Consider the following 22,361-nt stretch of genomic DNA (forward strand, 5'->3'; position numbering starts at 1 on the left):
ATTTAGTGGAGGTGCAAAATAGTAATACAACTTTGAAGGTTGGAGCTTCCAACTTATAATAATACTAGTTTCTGAGGACGTGCTTCGCACGTGTGTTTCATGTAAATATTTATAGATACGTTAGAATGACTAAAATCTCATGGAAATATATATATAATTATAATGAATAATAAAATGTATCAATTACAAAATTCAAAGACTTACGGCAATAAAACATTCATAGAAAACTAAATTAAGAAGTCTAAAAGAGTGAAAAAAAGACAAAAAGAAACAGAATATTTAAGTAAAAATACAATATAGACATTATTCTTATAAGATTGATGTATATAGATGAAAATATAAGTACAAAATTAGTACATAACTCTCTGAGTTTTTATCGACTCCTTTCATATCCTATCAAAATTCAAGAGTCTTCATCATCTGTTTTTACTATAGAATAAAAATAATAGCCTAATAATCTTCATAGGGGTTTCATGAGATAAAGAAGTTGAATTTATATAAATAGAATAGAAGGAATATCAAAAGATATCTTAAAGTTTTAGTTTAAATGTTTGGAGGTTATGAATATGAAAAGATGAGAGTTATGAATATTAAGAGTATAAAAGTTAAATAAGTAATTAGAAAATAATAATAAATAAATGAAGAATATGAAAAAAAAATTAAAGTTAGCAAACCATGTAAAAAGAACAACCAAAGTTTTTATCATGTAATTAAGCATTAATGAATTAAATTTGTGAAGCTAGAGTCATTCTTTAATAGTAATCAAGAGGATATTATCAATGTGCGTCTCCATTTTGTAGATTTGCACCCTTTAAATTATTAAATTTCGTTATTTATCATAAAGGATAATACTTTATCCACATCAATTATATTATTCATGAGAGGGGTTAAGGAAAAAGTTATAAGAAGAGGGAAAGAAAAGAAATTTAGGTAAAGATTTTTTAAAAAAAAAATTATAACTATTATATACATATAGATTATAGATGATAAATATTAATAAATTAGATATTTAATTAAGAATTAATCTTAGGAAGTCTAAAAGTCATTAACATTTAATTAAATTTATACAATCAAATATTTAAATATTTTATAATAATTTAATTTGTAGAAAGGGTAAAACCGTAATTCAACTTTCAACTTTTTTGTTCATGCTTTTAGTAATATATGACTAGTTCTCGAACATGTCCAATGCACGTGTATTTCGTACCATTTTAAACTACACGAACACACAGTCAACTATGAACCTGTGTGCTCCAAACTAGTCCATGTCCACATATCATAGTTCAAATATGCAAAGGCATTCACAGATCAACTTGTATCTAAATTTGAATTTTATTGCAACAGAAGCTTTTCATAAATAAATATTATACTAAAAGAAGTGAATATGCTGCTAGCTTAGCAATAATACAAAAAGTGTTGGTCAATATTTGTAGCTAAATCAATTATATTAGAATAGATTTATCTGAAGTAGACTCTTTTTGGAGAAGAAATCTAACCAAAGAAGACTAATGAAATAATTGGACAAACCCACCTTATGATACACTTTATAGAGTATTTAACGAATGTGAAAAGATTGATCAGAATAAATATTATTGAGAAGATTAAACTATGTACAACCAATAAAATAAAAAAGTTTTATATATTAAAATATGAATGAAAATGTAAACAGAAGTTGGGAGATGAAAGAAAAAAAATTTAATGAGTGAAATAAATTTTACAGTTCCTACACACAAGAATTGTAGGAATAGTAAATTAAAGTTTTTCTTAGAAAAGTTAAATTTATACAATAAAATTATGGAAACATGAAAATACACATGGAAAATTGAAAAGTCAAATACTATTAAAATAAATATAAAAAAAGTTAAAGATGAAATTTAACTTTAAAAGATACATGCATCTACTTTAATTTCTTGTCTTTAAGAAATAATTACTCATTTGCATTTTCTTAAAATTTCTGTGAGAAATTTAAAAGATCAAGACTTTGAAATGAGAATAAGAAAGATTATATATATAATATATGATATGATTTTCTTTAATGGAAATTTCACCATAGTACCATACATAGATAAAGTTGGAGAAAGCTATGAATTCGATATAATTTAATAGCTTTATCAAATTAATATATTTGTGTTTAAACATTAATTTATATTATATTAAATAAAAAAAGAGAAAATTTCAGAAATAACAAAGATAACATACATAATAAGATTATATAGCTATAGTTTCAATCACTGTATCTCATGGTTATAGTTTTATTTGCTACGGAAGTCGCAGTTTATATATCTCGCTTGCAAATACACAAATAAAAGCTGCGATTTGCATATTTCGAAAAATTAATACACGTCAACTTACTCTAAGCTAGAGGACAATTGATGACGTCAGCATCTACACCGGCCATTAAGAGAAAAAATAGGATGTGGGCCCATCATCATATTTTCCACGTCATTAGTCGAGATGACGTCATTAATCATTTAATTCTACATCATATAATTCAACGTGATTTTCCTATTTTCTCTACTAAATAAATATTAAAAAGTCAATATTAGCCCCTAAACCCATACATTTTTACCGGCCTACCCTATAAGTTCGAAACTCTCTAAACTGATAATTTTAAGGGAAATATTTTTTAATGTTGGCAACAAATCACGTTAATTTATTATAATTAAGTAACTTAATGTGGTTAAAATGCATTCAATTTAAACTCAAAATATCGAAAATAAACTAAAGTTTTTTTATTTATTTTTGTTTTTCATAGAGTTTCTTTTATTATTTTATCAATGACTCGAATTCATATTTTTAGCGAATGTACATGATATTTACCATCTGAGATGAAGTATTTTCAACTTTTAACTAAGTTCTTAAATACATAAATCTTACCACACAAGAAAACCAAATACTTCATATATGAATACACAATCAAAATCAAAAGGTTTGACTTCTCAAATTCAATTGTCTCGTAAATTAAAAAGCGAATAGTATTTAAGTAGTTATGGTTCCTCGTGAATACATTTTAGATAGAGTTTAATATTTTTCATAAACGACATATTTAAAAAAAGTTAAGTTATCTTTTAATTATCTTAAATCTTGGTATCAATCTCAGTTGTGAGATTCAATCCATTGAATGATAAATCTACGAAAGAAGAATCAATTTAAGATGTCAAAGTCACATGATAGAACTCCTGGTTGAAAAGCTTAAATTGACAGTGATATATTCAATGATGGATTTGATATCATCGATGAAGAGGAAGCTCACACCAACGTTAGCTATCTGATGCGTCAGTGCCTCTCTTTGTTTTACTATCTTTATAAATATCATCCTTCTCAACTTTTCTTAAAAATAAATAAATTATAATAACAACATATTCAATATAATTCTACGTAATCAAATATACGCAAATCTTACCTAGAAAGACAGCAAAGGTAACGACACAATTCATCATTGCTTAGAAAAACTCACCTAATTAACATTTAAAAATCATTATAGTTAACTAATTAATTGTCCACTCATCTGTTCCAATTGACTTGGAAATATTCCTAGCAAGTTCTTACGTATAAATAATCAAAATAATTAAATATTGATAAAAAGAAAATGGCAAGTGGTGTATGTGTCCAAACACAATGTAACTTACGCAATATGTTTCTTTGTGATGTAACAATATTGCCTCCTCCCTTGATTTTTATCAAAAAAAAAAATTATATTTATATAAAAATTTATTGTGTAAAAATATTTGTACACTCAAATTGCTTGTAAAATAATTATTATAAAGCTCTATAATTATAATATAAATTAAAATTAATATGTAGATTGAATTTAATTAATAACGAGATGTAAAAGATATTCATATCAGCATTATATTTCGTTCTAAAGTTATTTATGAGTAAATTTTTTTTAACCTTAATTACAAATAAGACAAATCATATATTATAAATATAATTGGATGGCGTAAAAGTCTTTATATAGTTAGTAAATATTAGTTAAATTCTAATTTATTTTTTCATATTAAATTAGTAGAGAAAAAAAGAAAAATACGATGGTAGAGAACTCGCCATGTAAGCTAGGCTTCCCTTTCAACTTAGCAATAAAGTCATGATAAAAAATTAAAATAATTTTAATTTTTAAAATTAATAATAATATAACAGAGTATAATTTTACAAAATAAAATCTAGAAAAGATAAAATGTATCTAGAAAAGATAAAATGTATAAAGATAAAAAGATTATTTTTAATAAACTCGTGATTTATAATGAGATACTCATAAATTTAAAATCTTTATTCTCCCTATGTTTAACTCTAATAGGTTAATTTTTCAAATTACATTATTGGTGTATATAACTAAAAAATTATTTATATATAAACTTATTTTCCGTAAAAACTATAAATAAATAAATTAAATTCTCTATATATACTCTCACTTTGTTCAGAGTCATATAAACTGTTTGTTCATCATGCAAGGCGTCCGCCGTTACTCGCCGTTAACTGACGGCGGCGGAGTAACGCTAGAACTCACAACGACCACCAATTCGCCGCTAGCAATCGACGTGACGGAATCGACGGAGATGAGAATCCGGCGACTGATCTCCGAGAATCCCGTCGTGATTTTCACCCGATCCGGCTGCTGCATGTGCCACGTCATGAAACGGCTGTTATTATCCGCCGTTAGCGTTCACCCAACCGTTATTCAATTGGAAGAAGAAGAGATCGCCGCCCTCCCTGCCGGCGCCGGAGACGGCGCGGAGGACGGCGGTGAGATGCCGGCTATGTACATCGGAGGGACACGTGTCGGTGGATTCGAAAGCCTCGTGGCACTTCACCTTAGTGGTGGCCTTGTTCCTAAGCTTGTGGAAGTTGGTGCAATTACTGAAATGGTATTGTAAAGAATTTTAATTATGTTTCTATATTTGTAATTATGTATTTTAATCAAAATTAAAAAATAATAATTTTAGTATATTAGTATTAATTAAGTTTTAAGGTATTGTTTAGTCTTCATAATTGTGCTTTTACAGACTGTAATCTCTCTATTTTATTCCAAATGGCCAAAAAGTTGAATAAAAAAGAAGATGATGTGTTCCTTTTATATATATATATATATTGGGAATTTGGAGTATCCTTTTTCTTTTTTCTAGAGTATAATATATTGTAATGTGAAAATAATTTGCTAAACTAAATATCAAAAACTACGATATAACATATTCAATATAACATCATAATGAAGTTAGAAGAGAGTAGTGTTTAATCGTGTATAAGTGTAGAAAAATTATTTTTGATATATCCTCTCTCAAGTAAAGCAAATTAAGTATATTTTCTCCGTTTCATAAAGAATAACTTAGTTTGACTTAGCACGGAGTTTAAGAATATAAAAAAGACTTTTAAATTTTGTGATCGTAAATTAAAGTTAAACGTATAAAATTATCATTTGATCTTGTAGCCTTAAACATGCCACGTAGAAAGCTGAAATTAAAATATTACCAAAAGGGAAAAGAGATCATTCTTTTTGGAACAAACTAAAAAAAAATCATTCTTTTTTAAACGAAGTAATGACAAAATAAATAATTTTGTACCAGTAGTATTAGGAGTTAGGACTGTTATCATAATCTTTTGTTGGTGGATTGTTGTTTTCATCATTTATGTGCTTCAGTTATCGCGCTAATTTATTGTTGTTATATTTAGAATTCGTAAGCTATATATTATTATTTGTAGTGATTTATTTCGTAATTAATTGCTTTCATTTTTATATGTATTTCATTTTTCAATCTGCATTTGAAATGTTCTATTTAAATTAAGAGTTTATCGGAAATAACTTTTTGATCTTAATGAGATATACGAAATTCTATATCAAGAGTTCATTAAAAGTAATTTCTCGATCTTAATGAGATATATGACTGTCTATGAGAATTCATTAAAAATAAATTTTACGTACACTTTAATTTTTTTTCAGACCTTTCTTCTAGAATTATAATTATCGTTAACGTTGCGATCACAATATAGCCTTTTTATTTGATTCCAAATGGAAAAGAAAATAAAGAAAAGAGAAAAGAAGGTTTTTTTTTTTGTATGATATTGGAATTATTATTTTCTTTATTGCAATATGAAAATGACTTAATGGGGCAGCTCTATATAATACTATTTCTAGTCAATTCTTAATTTGCTTTGAATATCCCCCATTATTTTGGAGTATATTCTTTAATTTGTTTTTTAAGTGTTAAAATTAGGGACGTAACCCAATTTCAATGGATCAAATTTTTCATTTTTATTTCGAAGTTTGGATAAATAATAAAGTTATCTTTTATATGATATATAAATTATGAGAAGTCTTAAAATTAGTTATTAATATTTCTATCAGTGTTAATTATCTATATTACACCTCTTAAAACATTATTCTTTTTTCACCCCGTTACAAACGTGAAATGATTTATTTTTCTAATATAGATTCTTTTGGCGGGGCAATATATATTTTTATTATTTTCATATTTGTTGTCATAAAATAGGTATCCCTCCATTATTACGTGAATCCGGAGCCTAAAAGGTGAAAAATATTAACAAAAATTTAAAACGGTATATGAAATTTTTTTTTAACCAAAACGGTAAAATCGCTCACGAAGTAGCAATTTTGTCCGCCGAAAAAAGCAATAGCAGCGATTTGTAAAATTTCCTTTTAAAAAAAAATAAATTAAACAAACGCTGTCAAGGCAACAATTTTCAAAATTAATTTTTTTTAATCAATCGCTGCAAAGGCAACGATTTTAAGTAATTTTTTTTTATTATTTTGCTTTTTTTTAAAAAAATTAAATCAAATCGTTGCCAAGCATCGATTTTGAATTAATTTTTATTTATTTTTTGAAATCAAATAAAAAATAAGCATCATATCTGTGTTGTAAGAAAAATAAAAATTTATTTCAAAATCACTGCCTTGACAGCGATTTGATTTTAATTTTTTTTTAAAGCAAAAAAATAATTTAAAAAAATTGAAAATCAAATCGCTGCCCAGGCAGCAATTTTGAATTTTTTTTTAAATCAAATAAAAAAAGTAAGCATCAAATCTGTGTTTAAATTATTTTTTAAAAAAAAAAAAAATTACAAACTGCTGCTATAGCAGCGATTTTGCTTTTTCTGGCGGATAAAATCGCTATTTCGTAAGCGATTTTGCCATTTTGATTAAAAAAAATTCATATACCATTTTAAAGATTTTGTTGACATTTTTCGCTTTTAGACTCCGAACTCATTATTACATATGGTGGACAAAAGCATGATATCAACTATTCTTTTCCGTTGTGATTTATTCCATTTTTGTGTGGCACTTGTTATGTCCTTTTAGTAAATTTAATATTACATAGAGACGAAGCTACGATATAAGTTAGAGATTTAACAGAACTCAATAACTTTCGTCAACAAACACTGTTATAAACTTCACTTAATATACAAATTATCAAATCTCAAACTCATGAATAAACTGACATGTAATATAATTCAGAACTTATAAATTTAAAATCTTAAATTCGTTTTAGATATTTTTCACGTGATATTTTCTAATAGTTTATGTACAATAAATATGTCACAATTGTACTAGACAATATTCATTTTCTGTCAATTTAGTCTGTGATCACACACATATATGTGTTTGTATTCTCATAAACAAACAAAGAAATCAGAAATTTTATTTATAAGTTTTTGTACAAATTTATCAAGAAAAACAAAAGGGTATATAATGAATTTACTTCATATATACATGGAACATATTATGATTTATGACAAGAATTTATATTATTGTCTTCTGTTTTTTGAAAACTTGTACTGATAATAAAGTGTAAAGGAATATTTAGATTTTATCCCACGCTTGGTTAAATCAATATTAGTGTGAGATAATTATTGCAAGTTTAAAACATTAAAATAACAAATCTGTTTTTCTCACTCTCCCTCAAAATCCTTAAAAATGTCAAAGCCAAAATTGAAAAAAAAAAAAAAACTATCCTAAATTATCTATGGTAAAATCAAACACATGTAAAAGTTTATATATATATATATATATATATATATATATTATTTGTGATTAATCAAACATCATTTAATAAAAGTATATTCACTAAATCATTTGTAATTATTTAATTTTCTTATTATAATTTTAATAGGCATAATACATAAATATGCCCTTTAACTTGGTTTCGAATTACATTTAAGCTCTTCAATTTTGGGTGTGCACAAGTAGACACTTAAACTTGTATAAAGTTGAACAAATAGACACACATGTCTTACATGTCATTTTTTGTCATACGTGTATTTTGCTATGTAGGATTCATGTGTTTATTTATTTAAAAGTTAGATAGTTAAGGTGTTTGTTTGTGCATTACGAAAGTTGGAGGTCAAAGTTAAAATCTGAAGCCAAGTTTAGGATTCAATATATGTATTATGCCATTTCAATATAACTTGTTCATTTAGAAGGATCTCTTTATTTCTTCACCGCGGGTTCTCGCCCAAGAAATTTCATACTAGCTACTTCCACTACTGTCACCCTAAGTATTGCATTATTTGTGTGGGTTCGGCCATTTATCAAAAAATGGGTGCAAATAATATTCTTCTCTCTAGCTGCTTACAGAAAATTGAATAATTTAGAGAGTTAAAATCATAGTAATGGGTTGTTTTTTTTTTATTTAAATTAAAGATATTATAATAAAAAAAATGAAAATGTACATTTTATAGTTAAATTTCTTTATATAGCGATGTCATTTGTCTTAATATCTTTTGGCTATAACAGAATATATGATGTAATGTAATAATTATAGGAAAGTCGGACTCAGTAAAAACCAGATATTATTATAGAGAGATCTAAACGCATATGAAATTATTAATCTTTTAACTTTGATATAAATTTTATTCAAACACTAGTATTAATCACAACCAAATACTTAATAAATTTAAAATTTTATAGTAGAATATAACTCCTAATTCCAACAACCAAACCAAATAACCCTTAAATATCAATTAAATGAAAAGCTAAAACTAAAACCAAAATTAAAAAAAAAAGAAAGAAGATGGGACATAAGAGGCCCCTATGTGAGGAAGAAATTATAAAACCAATAAGAGACTAGTGATGATGAAAAGAGCAAACTCACTATAAAATACTTTAATGCTCATTTCCACAAGTTTATATATTAGACCTCTAATATTTTTTGCTAATAAAAATGAAATGATTTTTGACTAACCCTAAAAATGGAAACGTGGCGCGATTTCATTGGTCAATTTTGTTGGATTCCCATTTTTAAAGAATCTTTTAAAACTTGTCCAAAAAGAATCTACAATTGAATCCTTACAAAATAAAATAAAAAATGACATAAAGTCCCCACATTCACTTCACTCAATCATTCAAAGTGAATAGTCTAAGGCATGATTATAATGAATATTAGAAAACTAAAGTGTGTTTGCTTTTTCAAGAAAAGACATTAGAGTAGATGTTAACCATATGTTTATTTACCCCACCACATTTTTTCCTTAATGGCTAGGTTTGCTTCTAAAGTCTAAAGTTACCCTATAGGCTATATAAGATAATAAGATATATTTGTTTACTCCTTTTAACTCAATTTAAATACATACATATGTATTCCATAATCTTTTTAAATTATTTATATATATACGATTCGAGTTGAGGCGAAATTAAATAGAATTATGGTGTTTGAAGTACAAATAAGTTAAGACATATAGGCTCGATGTTCCAAAAAAAGGGATTACATAATGTAACATAGAATTAAACTAAGAAAGTTGACATGAAAAAGTGCTCTACTAATTAGTATATGTGATAGAAAGATATTCATCATAATGAAAGACGTGTTTTATAAAATAACTGGCATAATAATATTATATGAGCGTTAATATTAGCTTATAAATTTTAACATATCTACAATATAAGCATCGCAAAAATACTGATGGATTTATGATAATATAAAATTAAAGAGCGAAATGCAAAATTTTACACGTAGAGAGTAAGAGTGCATATACACTACTTAGTGGAACTTAATGGCTTTCCATGGAAGTTAGATTAAGGTGGTTTATAATGATGTTGACATGGCCTTATTATATTTACCATTACATTTGATAATTCAATTTTTACTTAAATATATTGATGATGAATGCTTAGACCTTCATTGATTCGATGATTTAAATTTTTTGTGAACAGTTCGATTGAGTTTGTTCTATCTTTGATTAGAAATAATCCTGCAATAGTAATAAAATATTTTTCGTACCTTTACAAGATAGGAGTAAGGTCGCATACGCTCTACTTTTTCAAACTCCACTCGTAAGATTATATTGGATGTGTTGTTGTTGAATGAAAATCATGTTGGGAATGAAAAATTTTTTTGCTTTAAAGTGTCGTCCTCAGAAATAGGCCATGGAATATACGAATTCAAATTTAGCTAGGCCTTATAAATGCAAATATCGAATACCAATCGAGAAATGAACGCATTTTTTTTTATTTCATGCTATATGTTGTTTGATACTATCATCCCTAACTTGACAATAAAAATGTGGAATTTGGATCTAAAACAGTTGACCCAAATGAAATAAAGATCATTTAGTTTCTTTTTTGGGCCTATCTTGTCCAATACTCATTATTTTGGAGAAAATAGTTGCTTTGAAGTTTAACTATTTAAAATATAGCAAAATTTTAAACAGTATTTATATTTTAGCCATTCTTGAATCGAACTTCGAAATTCTAAACAGTTTAATATCGAATGATCGTTGAAACTTAATGGAATGTATGCGTCAATTGCGACCTATCTTTTCTATAGTGTTTTTCTTTCACGATAGTTTTTATTTTTGTATTTGTCAAATTTGTTGTTGAAACATTTTTCTTAAGTCGAAAGTCTATTGAAAATAATTTTTTATATCACACAAATAGGGCTAATGTCTATGCATACCGTCCTATGAAAATCTCAAAATTTAGACTTGAGTTTATATTTCTCACAGTAATTTACAATTGTATAATAGACAACTTAAGTGGAACTCAAAAAAATTAGAGATCAAATATTGATTGGGTAAAAATAAAAAAAGAAAACATGAAATGATTTAAACAAAACATTGCTCGATAACCACCTGTTGATTATTTAATTATTAAGCATAATTATCTGTTCAATTTATGCAATAAGCGATTCTAGCTATCACACAAATTAAATAAAAAAAGTGACCTTAAAATTTATAAATAAATAATTTTAGATCGATAGACATTTATAAAGATTGATATAAACAAATTTTCACACCATTTTGCAATTAATAAAACATGTTTCTTTTACAAATATGAAAATTATTCATTTTTAAAAAAGTTAAAAGTCAGCATTTTCGACCTGAGATATTTTCCATTTTATTTATTTCATAGTAATATTAATTGCACAAATATATTTATATCCATTTGATTGAAAATAAAAAAGAAAAAAACAGAAAAAAAAATATCCATCTTTGCTCTTCTAATTTCCCCTTCTCGATTTTCGATCATCACAGAAAATTTCTGAAGAAAATCCTCAAAGAAGCTGAGAAAAATCAATAATCTTGCTAGAGAAGAAAAGGGGTTGAAGAAAAATTCGATCTTTTGTAGGAGATGGCTTTAATGCGCCTTCTAACTCAGGTCACTTCTTCAATTTTCTTATTTTATAGTTGATTTTGTTTATATTGTCTCTATTTGTTTCGAGGGGTTTTGTGTTCCTGTTTGTTTTTATTCGGGTTGTTGTTGTTCACGAGATGTAGAGTAAAATGGATTTTAATTGAGTGAAATGGTTATGAATGATTTATATAATTGATTCGAACTTGTTTGGGAATAATATGTAATAGGTTGATGGTTTGAGTTTGAGATTGAGGTTGAGATTTCACTATATTAGGTTAGAAAAGCCCTAATTTTTGTAGTTTTATGGGTTTTTGTTTCCAAGATTGTTTTTTTTCCCCATATTTATTTGGTAACTAGAGGTAGGATAAAATGGATTTCAATAGAGTGGAATGGTTCTCAATGATTTGTATAACTGACTCAAAACTTGTTTGGGATTAAGATGCAATTGATTGATGGTTTGAGCTTGAGATTTCACTATATCAGGTTAGAGAAACCCTAATTTATGTAGTTTTATGGGTTTCTGTTTCCAAGTTTGGATTTTGTTTCGTTTTATTTTTTGGTTTTATTCTTGTTGATTGGAGGTAGGATAAATGGAGGCCAATAGAGTGGAATGGTTATGAATGATTTATATAATTGAGTCGAACTTGTTTGGGATTAAGACGTTATTTGATTGATGGTTTCAGATTGAATTTTCACTCTATTATGTTAGAAAAGCCTAATTTTTGTAGTTTTATGGAATTCTATTTCAAAGATTGGATTTTTTTGATAGTCGTTGTGTTTGGACCAGCTGCTCAAACCTCGACTTATTCCACGGATACCTTCTATCTAGTATTTCCCTCCTGCATAGCTACAAAGCAACCTTGTCCATCAAGGTTAGCGAAGATGAGAATAAACCACCTAGTGTTTTTGTCTCCAATGGGATTTAATCATGAAACCTTATGGTTCTCAACCTACTTCATTGACCACTAGCCACACCGTTGGGTGCAAGATTGGATTGCTTTTTATTTTTGATTAATTTATCAGAGATTTCAGAGTAATTGGCTCATTCATAACTTGTGGTTTCTATTTTTCGTTTATTAGGATTATTTTAGTGTTATGCTACTGTCTTCCAAGTATTCTGTTTTCCTGTGGTGGTAGCTTTATTTCTTTTTGCTTGCTATAGTATTGTTCATGAAACTGAAAATTTGTCTTATCTTTTTATTGTTAATTATTTAATGCCTAGTCTCATTTAGCTTATGGGTGCAATACCAGCTAAATAGGATAAAGGCTTTGTTGTTCCTGCCAAGTCTCAAATTTGATTTGGTGTTTTTCATTTGTCTTTTTACGCTGGTTAGAGTTATAAGTTGTGCAGTGATAAGTAAAAGATATAGAAAACCTCTAATTATAGATAATTGCTAATTTGACTTAAAAGTCGTATTATTTAATTGGAATGAAATGGACTTAAATAGAGCAAAATGGATAAGGATAATTCATCTAAGCAACTCCATCTAGTTTTGGATTGAGGTATAGTTGATTCATTGTTTCTTATCTAGCTCATATGGATGTGATTTACCTTTTTTTTGTGTTCTAATGAGAAATACTCGTGTTCTAGTGGAAAAAGATACATCTTCTCAGCTGCCCTTTTTAGATCGATGGTATGTAATTTTGGCAGTTTTCTGCAGCTGAAGATGCATGTTTTAGAGAAAAAGTTCAAAATAGTCCTTTGTCTTTGGCTTTAGACTCAGTCATCCCTCTTCATTACATGGAGCAACCTTCAAGTTTAAAATAGTGGTGCTCTTCTAGTGTCCTCTCTAACTCTGTTAGTTTCTTAACGTTTGAACTCAGATCCTATGCACGTGGGATACACGTGAGAAATATTCCCTGAAACCACCCGTCTCATGCATTTTGCGGTGTATTTGGACAGAGAGATGTTTTGATGGGTTATCAACTCCTATTTTATCCTCAAAGCTAGATGTCTTTTTTGGTTATATAGTTGGCTAAATTAACCTCTATCAACTGTCCTGTAGATCTTTTGGACTTTGTCATCCTTTTAGTTCAAACCTAGCTTTTTATTTATTTTATAGCTGACTTTCGTCCTCTGAGTTCACTCTTTTGTACAATCTGCATCTTCTTGATGCGTTTAATGAAATCATCTTACTTTTGTAAAAAAAATAAATCCCAGACCCGTCTCTTATTTCTGAGGCAAGAATTAATGATTCACTAAACTCGTCCCACTAGAAAGAATTTCGAAGCTCATATAATGTTACTTACCTACTTTTTAAAACCTACTTTTTAAAATGTTGACTATATTTATCTCAGTTTACTGCTCTCAAAGATACTATATATGTAATCTGTAGGGTTTAATGTAAGCAAACGAAAAAATATGAAGGAAAAAAAGTTAATGACCCATGTCCTAATAGATAGGGGATGTGTTTCAGCTTTTTTCCATGTTCTATGATCGCTCTTTTCTTGTTTCTCTTTTCTCATGTGTGTAATAATACCTTTTCTGTTCTACAGGTTGAAAGGCAACAATCTCAACTGAGGCATATTAGCTCTTTGTTCAATCGAACATATCTTTCCTCTGGACGGATCATAGGAAGTGAAGGTATGCTCTGAGATTTTGGCACTGATGGAGGAGAGTTTATTTATTTTTGTGGTCAACATTGATATCATATCATACGGTTGATAATATGGAACTTCTTTTCCAGGGCATTTCTGCTTAACTTTTCGTGTGATATTTATTATCCTCTAAAAAGCTGAGCTGTTGTGTTCTCTAAACTGAACAATGGTCATGCCTTATATTTTATGAAATATTCTTATGACCGTACTGGCTAATAATGCAGTCACCTCTTCACCCCCAACCCCCATCCCCGCGAAGAAGGATTGGTTACAAAGTGTTTATGCACTAATCTTATAGGCTCATGCTGGTTAATTTCGGTTGAAGCTACTAATAATGGATGAAAGAAATTAAAAACATTAGAGTAAAAGGAAGTTACCATTTTCAAACAAACAAACAAACATTAGAGTAAAAGGAGAAAAACGGAAGAGCTTTTTTTAATTAGTAGCTTCAAACGTAAATCCTTGTTTATAGTGGGTTCAAAGGAAGGTGCAAAAAATAAAATACACTGATTATAACATTGAAGGTCAACAGATGAGCTAATTTATATTCACTATCAATTATTTACGGGTACGCTATCTAGAAGACAAGGTTCAGTAAGTTGAAGAGTGAGTTAGGAGTGTGACATGAATCACGATAAATGTACCAAATGAAGTGGAAGAAAAATTATCTAGATGTTGAAATAAAATTATCAAGTCAACCTCTCTGACCTGCTTTTACTTTAAAAAAAGATTTGTTAGACTTGCACATCTGTAGAAACAATTGAACATTTAATTTTCTTGTAAATTATCTCCATTTCTGCATACCTCTGTATGCAGTCTGCCGCTAACAAAAAATTGCTTTGTATTTAAATGACAGACATGTTATCGATATGGATTAAATTTTGCTTATAGATGGTTTCATACTGTTGATGTCCCCCCTGCACGTTATTGTTTTACAAGAGAAAGTTAGAAATCAATTTACCATTTTGTGTAAATGAACTAGCAACCTATCGAGTCAAACACAATTCTTTTTCAATAATATGCTTCATGGAAGTGAGCTAGCAAACCTGAGCTCACTGCAATTCTTTTTCAGTAGTATGCTTCCAATTCTTATCACTTTTTGCTATTGGTGTAATTCAGAGTATATAGATGACCCTGTGGCTATTGTAGACATTCTAGGGTCCTTATAAAGTTGGAGGATCTAGGGATAATTTTCTTTTTTCTTCTTTTCTTTTCTTTATCTTTTGTTTATGCCAGACACACAATTGTGGAGGGAGGATATTGTGTCAATGTTTGGATACTAGCTTTGAGCTGATGGTTGATATTCAAATGTTGCCTTTATCAAAAAATAAATTAACATTTCAGCTTATAAGTTGGTGAATCCAAATCATTTAAGCAATTATGTTCAGTAGCAAACTTGGTGGAACTGGGCTAGCAAACCTCCTAAGTTAAAGTGCATCCCTTGGTATATGCTTCCATGTCTTGTAAACCTTAAACACAAATGGGTTAAATATCAACTCATAAGTAAGTGAATGCATTACCAAAAAAAAAGGTTAGTGAATGCCTCTCAGAAGCGTACTTCATGAAAATGAGCTAACAAACCTCCAAGTTTAGTGCAATCCTTGTTGGTCATACTTCCGAGTCTTATGAACCTTAAACTCTAGTGTGCTAACATATCAGCTTATAAGTTAATGAATCCATCTTATTCGGCAGAAATACTGTCGATGCAGTATTTGTATATGAAGCTACGAGTCATAACTTCAAATTCAGAGGCAACTTCTGCCAGCCTCTGATAGAGCCTATTTTCCATCACCAATCTGAATCTTGAGGTTGACCTTATGTTCCTTTTCCAATCTGTCCCTCTTTTACGTGCAGTTCATGGAGTTGCAAATACCAAGCAAAGGTTTCAGTCTAGTTATGTGGGAAGTCTAGCCCGCAGAGTACGTGAAAGAGAGGAAACTAGTAATGCTTCATTTCATAGAAGTGATCCAGAGGCAGTCATAAGGTCGTTTGAAAGCCAACCTTCATTGCATTCCAATCCAGCGGCAGTGTCGGAGTATGTTAAGGCACTGGTAAAGGCTGACAGACTTGATGAAAGTGAGCTTCTCCGGACTTTGCAGAGAGGTAGTAATAATCAGATGTCTCACATTACCTTGTATTATTTGAGAATGGATTACTCTAAATATTGAACATTTAACATTAATGCTTGCTTATGAAGGTTTATTCCTTAAATTAGTCTATCATGGATACCAATGACGCTGACAAGAGCTCTTTTCAGGGATTGCTGGTTCTGCTAGGTCTCATATGGAGGAAGAGAATATAGGGGCTCTGTCAGCTCTTAGAAATGTTGGGAAATCAACAAAGGATGGTGTTCTTGGTACCCGTAATACTCCTATACATATGGTGGCTGTGGAAGGAGGTAATTTCAAAGAACAGTTGTGGCGTACATTCCGGTCTCTGGCTGTGGCCTTTCTCTTGATTTCTGGAGTTGGTGCTCTCATTGAAGATAGAGGAATCAGCAAAGGTATAAGAGGTCTGCAATTTTTGTTTGGCTTTTGAAGCTCTATTCAGAAGCATTCTACTATTGTCTTTTTCTTAATCCATTTTCTGCATCAGGACTTGGTCTAAATGAGGAAGTGCAACCAACCATGGAAACCAATACAAGATTTTCTGATGTGAAGGGTGTTGATGAAGCAAAATCTGAGCTGGAAGAAATTGTTCACTATCTCCGAGATCCTAAGGTGAGTTAATCTGGGATATTTTTTTTGTATTCACAAGCAATTCAGTGACTTCATCTGCGGTATAGAAGTCCTATATTTGATATTTGAGTCGCTAATGCAGGTAAGTAAACAAAAATAACACTGATGAATTTTGTTATTTGGTGTTCCACACATTATTATACTAGAAATGCATCAGTCTTTTACGACAGTGTTTTCACCAGCTCTCTTTAAACACCCTTCTGAAAAGATGCCAAGGATAGAAATGTGGGGAGAACACATTTTATCATTTATTAGGAATATAAGGTTCTTCCCTTGGGTTCTCATAATTAGGTCTTGATCATTCAATAGATTCAGTTGTTGAACTCCGATTTGGTTAAGTGCCATAATTTTGGGTTATGCTACTACGGTTCCTAAACACACATGTAAAGCCTGAACCTTGATAGTCAAATCAGGTGAGGATCACTTATTTATAGGACCATTTTGTGAATAGTGGATTATATATGTGATTGAAAACACTGGGAAAGTCAAGCTAGAATTTTATTTTAACACGATCCTTAATCAAGCTGGTAACTCAACTGACAAGCCGTAAATGAAGTGTAATGAAAGATGAAAAGCTTTTGAAATATATAAACTACCATGTTCAAGATCTTTACGATCATCAGCAACATGTCAACAGAAATTTTATGGAACTTGATAAAATCTAGAATCATGTAATAATATGTAGTCACAGGCTCACAGCTAACAATGTGGTCATATGATACACATATTATAGGTATAGCCTTGATTCAAAATATATCACAGGGTACATATCATATATGGTAAGATTCTGCAACTTCATTTCAGCACCAAATCTATTATTTGATCTGCAAAGATTTGCTTTAACTTGCTCCATGAAACGAGTGTAATAAGCCTTTCCAGTTCTATCTAACTGATCAAGAGTGGTGATGCTTCTAATTGGTGGTGCATACTCAGTGGTGTTTTCAGTTTGAACAGGGTTGGTGGGTGGGTGGGGTGGTGGTGGTGGTGGTGGTGGTGGTGTTTGCAACTGTAAAAGCGTGCTGTTGCTTAGTGTTCCTTATCTATGATTCTGGGGCAACTTAGTGAACAACCTGGTTGTTGGTAGTACTATGAAAAGAGAAGGAAACTAATGAAGGAAGAACAAGAATGAAGCATAAAAAAGGTCATACGGGCTAAAGTTGTTTGTTTGATTGTAGCTTTGTTCCTTACAGCTTTTATTAAGAATGAACTAAAAAAACATAGAATAAAAGAATATAAGAAAACATGGTGTCTACTTATAAGTTTAACCCAGTTTGGACTTCCATGAGCTGAGCTACACAGGAGCTTAAATGAAAGTCATTAACTGTGAATAAAATTGTTTAATTCTGTATTTTCATTGACTTCTTATAACAATTCTGTTTAAAACCAAACCCAAAAAAAAATCGTGGATATCGAGGTTGCGACCTCCCTAAGCTTGAGGTACCTACACCATTATTAATACATTCTAGTGGAATCATCTGTTTTTTTCAATCTTGATCAACCGTTAGACACCCTTTGGAAGTAAAAGTGGAGAAAAGGTACAAACCAGAAGGTTTTTGGTGTCTGTTTGTGCTTTTGCTTACTTTTCTCGTGTTAAACCAGATCTTTTTAACTGTTGCCTATAGTTTCCACTTCAGCAAAGATACTTATCTTGGACAGTCAAGTATGTAACGTATGCACACTTATTCTGATTAGTAATGGTGGTGATATATGGCTCATATGTGTCGACGTCTTATTAGCTGCAGTATTATCAGTCAACATTAGCCCAATCTATTTAATTGCTCATTTCAGCGAACTTTTGGGTACAGCGTTTCACTCGTCTTGGGGGCAAGCTCCCAAAAGGAGTATTACTTGTTGGCCCCCCTGGAACTGGTAAGACCATGTTGGCGAGGGCCATAGCTGGAGAAGCTGGGGTTCCCTTTTTCTCATGCAGTGGCAGTGAGTTTGAAGAAATGTTTGTTGGTGTCGGAGCTCGCAGAGTGAGAGACCTTTTTGCTGCTGCTAAGAAGCGATCACCATGCATTATATTCATTGATGAGATTGATGCCATTGGAGGAAGCCGTAACCCTAAGGATCAGCAATATATGAGGATGACTTTAAATCAATTGCTTGTCGAGCTGGATGGCTTCAAACAAAATGATGGAATCATTGTGATTGCTGCCACTAATTTTGCTGAGTCACTGGATAAGGCATTGGTGAGACCTGGACGATTTGATCGCAACATTGTTGTCCCAAATCCTGATGTTGAAGGGCGGAAGCAGATTTTGGAATCTCACATGTCAAAGGTAAATTTTCTCAAGCTGGGACATTTCTGGTGATGCTGTAGTTTCCAGATTATCACGGTCACAATCTATCAGTAGTGTGTCTCAGCTATATTGTGCTTGCTATAAACAGCCAGTACACTGTCCTGTTTTATTTTCACATGTAGTGTTTTATATGATAAACCAATTGTGCATCACATCCTCTTTCCTTAGTGTTGTGGTAATATATTTTCATTTACCCTGCACATTAATGGGTGGATCATTCAAAGTTTTTGAAGATGCAATAAATGTTATCATCTCCAAAAGCTTCAGTGAGTGGATATCTTTTCCTGTTTCATTTTGCCTTTGACATATTTCACTTTGTCATTGATTCATCATTTCTTATCTAGACGCTATTTATTTATTTTAAGTTGCTTTCTCTTTCAATATTTAGGTCCTAGAATAAAAATGAGTCACTATGTCTCGCTATGTTACTTGTTTTTCTTCAAACCTGATTTGTAAAACATTTTTCTTGAGCCGAGGTTTATCGGAGACAACCTCTCTACCCCATGGAGATAGCAGTAAGGTTTGCATACTCCCCACCTTCCCCAGACCCCACTTGTGGGATCACACTGGGTATGTTGTTATTATGTCATGCTATGTCAAGCTTCCTTTTTTCCATGTTTGGTTTATGTAAATCCTCTCATTCTTGGACAGCTGATGCAATGTGAATATGATATCCTATTAGGGGTCTGTTTAGGTCATTGCTACTTTCTCATCCAAAGAATATCCTGTTTGGCAGATTCTGAAGGCGGATGATGTTGACCTTATGATCATTGCTCGGGGGACTCCTGGATTTTCTGGTGCAGACCTTGCAAACTTGGTGAATATCGCTGCTGTGAAGGCTGCTATGGATGGTGCCAAAGCCGTAAGCTTGGCTGATCTAGAGCATGCGAAGGACAAGATCATGATGGGAAGTGAGCGCAAATCAGCTTTTATATCCCAAGAGTCGAGAAAACTCACAGCATACCATGAAGGTGGGCATGCACTTGTAGCTATTCATACAGATGGGGCTCTTCCTGTGCACAAAGCAACTATTGTTCCACGTGGAATGGCTCTTGGTATGGTTGCTCAATTGCCTGAAAAGGACGAGACTAGCATCTCCCGTAAGCAGATGCTTGCACGACTTGATGTTGCCATGGGTGGGCGAGTTGCTGAAGAGCTCATTTTCGGGGAAAGTGAAGTAACTTCTGGTCCATCTGATGATCTCAAGCAAGCAACCAAGCTAGCCAGAACCATGGTCACCAAGTTTGGTATGAGCAAAGAAGTTGGGCTCGTTACCCATAACTACGACGATAATGGGAAGAGCATGAGCACTGAGACTAGACTTCTAATCGAGAAGGAAGTAAGAGAATTACTTGAAAGGGCTTACAACAATGCGAAAACTATTCTCACTACTCATAATAAAGAACTTCATGCTCTTGCTAATGCATTGCTCGAGAAGGAGACACTAACCGGAGGTCAGATCAAAGCCTTGCTTGCCCAGGTCAAATCTCAACAAACTCAGCAGAAGCAACATCAATCAGTATCAGCTGAAAGTACACCACAGTCCAATCCAAGACCTCCCCAGAGTCCAAGTGCAGCAGCAGCTGCGGCCGCTGCTGCAGCAGCCGCTGCAGCTACAGCTGCTGCTAAAACCAAAGGTATTGCTCCAGTAGGATCTTAGCACAGAAAATGTTGGTAAACCATTTATCAGTTCAATGTGCATATAGTCTATTATCTTCGTGCAAGCCTTCCACCCTTTTGAGAATCATTGTTGAGCTGCTGTTAACGAAGGTGAAGTTGAGTTCAAAATGTTTTGTTAACAGATTAACGGCAGTTTCATCGTGTTATTTTTAGTGTATCGCTCATATTTAACTCTCGTTAGACCTCTTAATTCCCGTGTCATCGTGTAACATAGACGGGCATAGCCTTTCCAAGTCAGGTTTTAGCTTCTTTTTTTTTCTTCCTTCCCTTGCTCATCTTCATTGGATATGTAGTCGTCCCACCGGAATAATGTATATTTTCACAGTGCAAGAACTTGGTTGTTCCATATCTGCACTCACTATACTGCTCTTCCTATATGATATGAAACTAGCAGATTATTAGCTTACTTACTAGTGTTTCCATACTGCAGTTTGACACTGTTAAAATATCACCAGTTGTTGCTCTGGTGATTGTCATCCTTCTTTCACAATTTACTTGGGTTTTTTTATCTACGTGGTACAGTTTCAGTTTATCGAGAACAGGACCATAGATAGGAGAGTGTGGATGACATGCGTTAGGATAGAATGTTAGTAGCTGATAGTGTGTTGTCTTCTTGTCCGTTCATATTAGTAGTTGTATGAAGATCCTTTTTTGTTTGTTTGTTGATTTTTTAAAAATGAAAATCCCTTTTTTTCCTTGAATTTTAGAAAAAAATTCATTTACAGTATGTCTTCCATTTTCAATCAAGGAGGAATAAAAGGTCATTTGCAACATTTAACTAATAAAACAATCATCAGTAATTATAATTTTTACTTCTATAAAGCTTTGCTTCTTATTTATAAGTTAACTAAATATTTGAACATATACATTTTAAAAGAAGCAATATACTTCTAAAGACAACTTTGAACTAATTGCTTCCTTTATTGTAAAGTAATGATTCTAAGAAAATAAAGAAAATTATTTTAATTTTTGTTTCTAAATTAAAGTTATGTCAAATAATATAAGATGTGTTTAATCTTGTGGTTTTAAACATGTTACGTGAAAAAATAAAATTGAAATATCACTTAAAAAATGAATCATTCTATTTAAAACAGACTAAAAAAAAATATGTCATTCTTTTTTTATACGCTTAGAGCAAAAGGTTAGGCACATGCACTAAAATTTGTAAGTTTAATTGTTTAAATTCTCATACGTACCATATTAGTTGATATTTTCCTTTTATATGCATAAGAAATTATAAATAAAAAGGTTAATTTTTTACTAATTTTACCTCTTAAAAAGCTTGGAAAATTTTCAAATAAATGTGTGCCCTTTCAAAACGAATTAATTGCAATATAGAAAAAAGTTAATTATATTTTTTTCTTAATTTAGTAAGATGGACAATTGATAAGGAGCAATTATTTAGTAAAATGATCAACTAAAATAACACAGAGGAAGAAAAAACATCAATATTTTATTAGT

At 30.9% G+C, this 22,361-nt stretch overlaps 2 protein-coding genes across 3 annotated transcripts; both read left to right on the plus strand.

The window, feature by feature from the left end:
• Positions 1–4,408: 4,408 nt before the first annotated feature.
• Positions 4,409–5,082, plus strand: LOC107004129 (glutaredoxin-C6-like). The gene has a single exon (XM_015202367.2). It carries the CDS (start codon positions 4,446–4,448, stop codon positions 4,872–4,874), a length of 429 nt encoding a protein of 142 aa, XP_015057853.1. The 5' UTR covers positions 4,409–4,445; the 3' UTR covers positions 4,875–5,082.
• A 6,315-nt stretch (positions 5,083–11,397) lies between these two features.
• LOC107004730 (ATP-dependent zinc metalloprotease FTSH 4, mitochondrial-like) lies at positions 11,398–21,306 on the plus strand. Of its 2 annotated transcripts, none has more exons than XM_015203054.2 (7): positions 11,398–11,605; positions 14,078–14,165; positions 16,034–16,282; positions 16,437–16,691; positions 16,775–16,899; positions 18,723–19,199; positions 19,957–21,306. In XM_015203054.2, the coding sequence occupies exons 1-7, from the start codon at positions 11,579–11,581 to the stop codon at positions 20,878–20,880; spliced, it is 2,145 nt and encodes a 714-aa protein (XP_015058540.1). In that variant the 5' UTR covers positions 11,398–11,578; the 3' UTR covers positions 20,881–21,306. The 2 variants fall into 2 exon arrangements, with proteins under 2 accessions (XP_015058540.1, XP_015058541.1); XM_015203055.1 differs by having other exon boundaries at positions 11,423–11,605; positions 16,437–16,682.
• Positions 21,307–22,361: the final 1,055 nt, after the last annotated feature.

This window comes from Solanum pennellii, chromosome 11 (genome assembly GCF_001406875.1).
Source record: "Solanum pennellii chromosome 11, SPENNV200".
Classification (NCBI taxonomy): Eukaryota; Viridiplantae; Streptophyta; class Magnoliopsida; order Solanales; family Solanaceae; genus Solanum; species Solanum pennellii.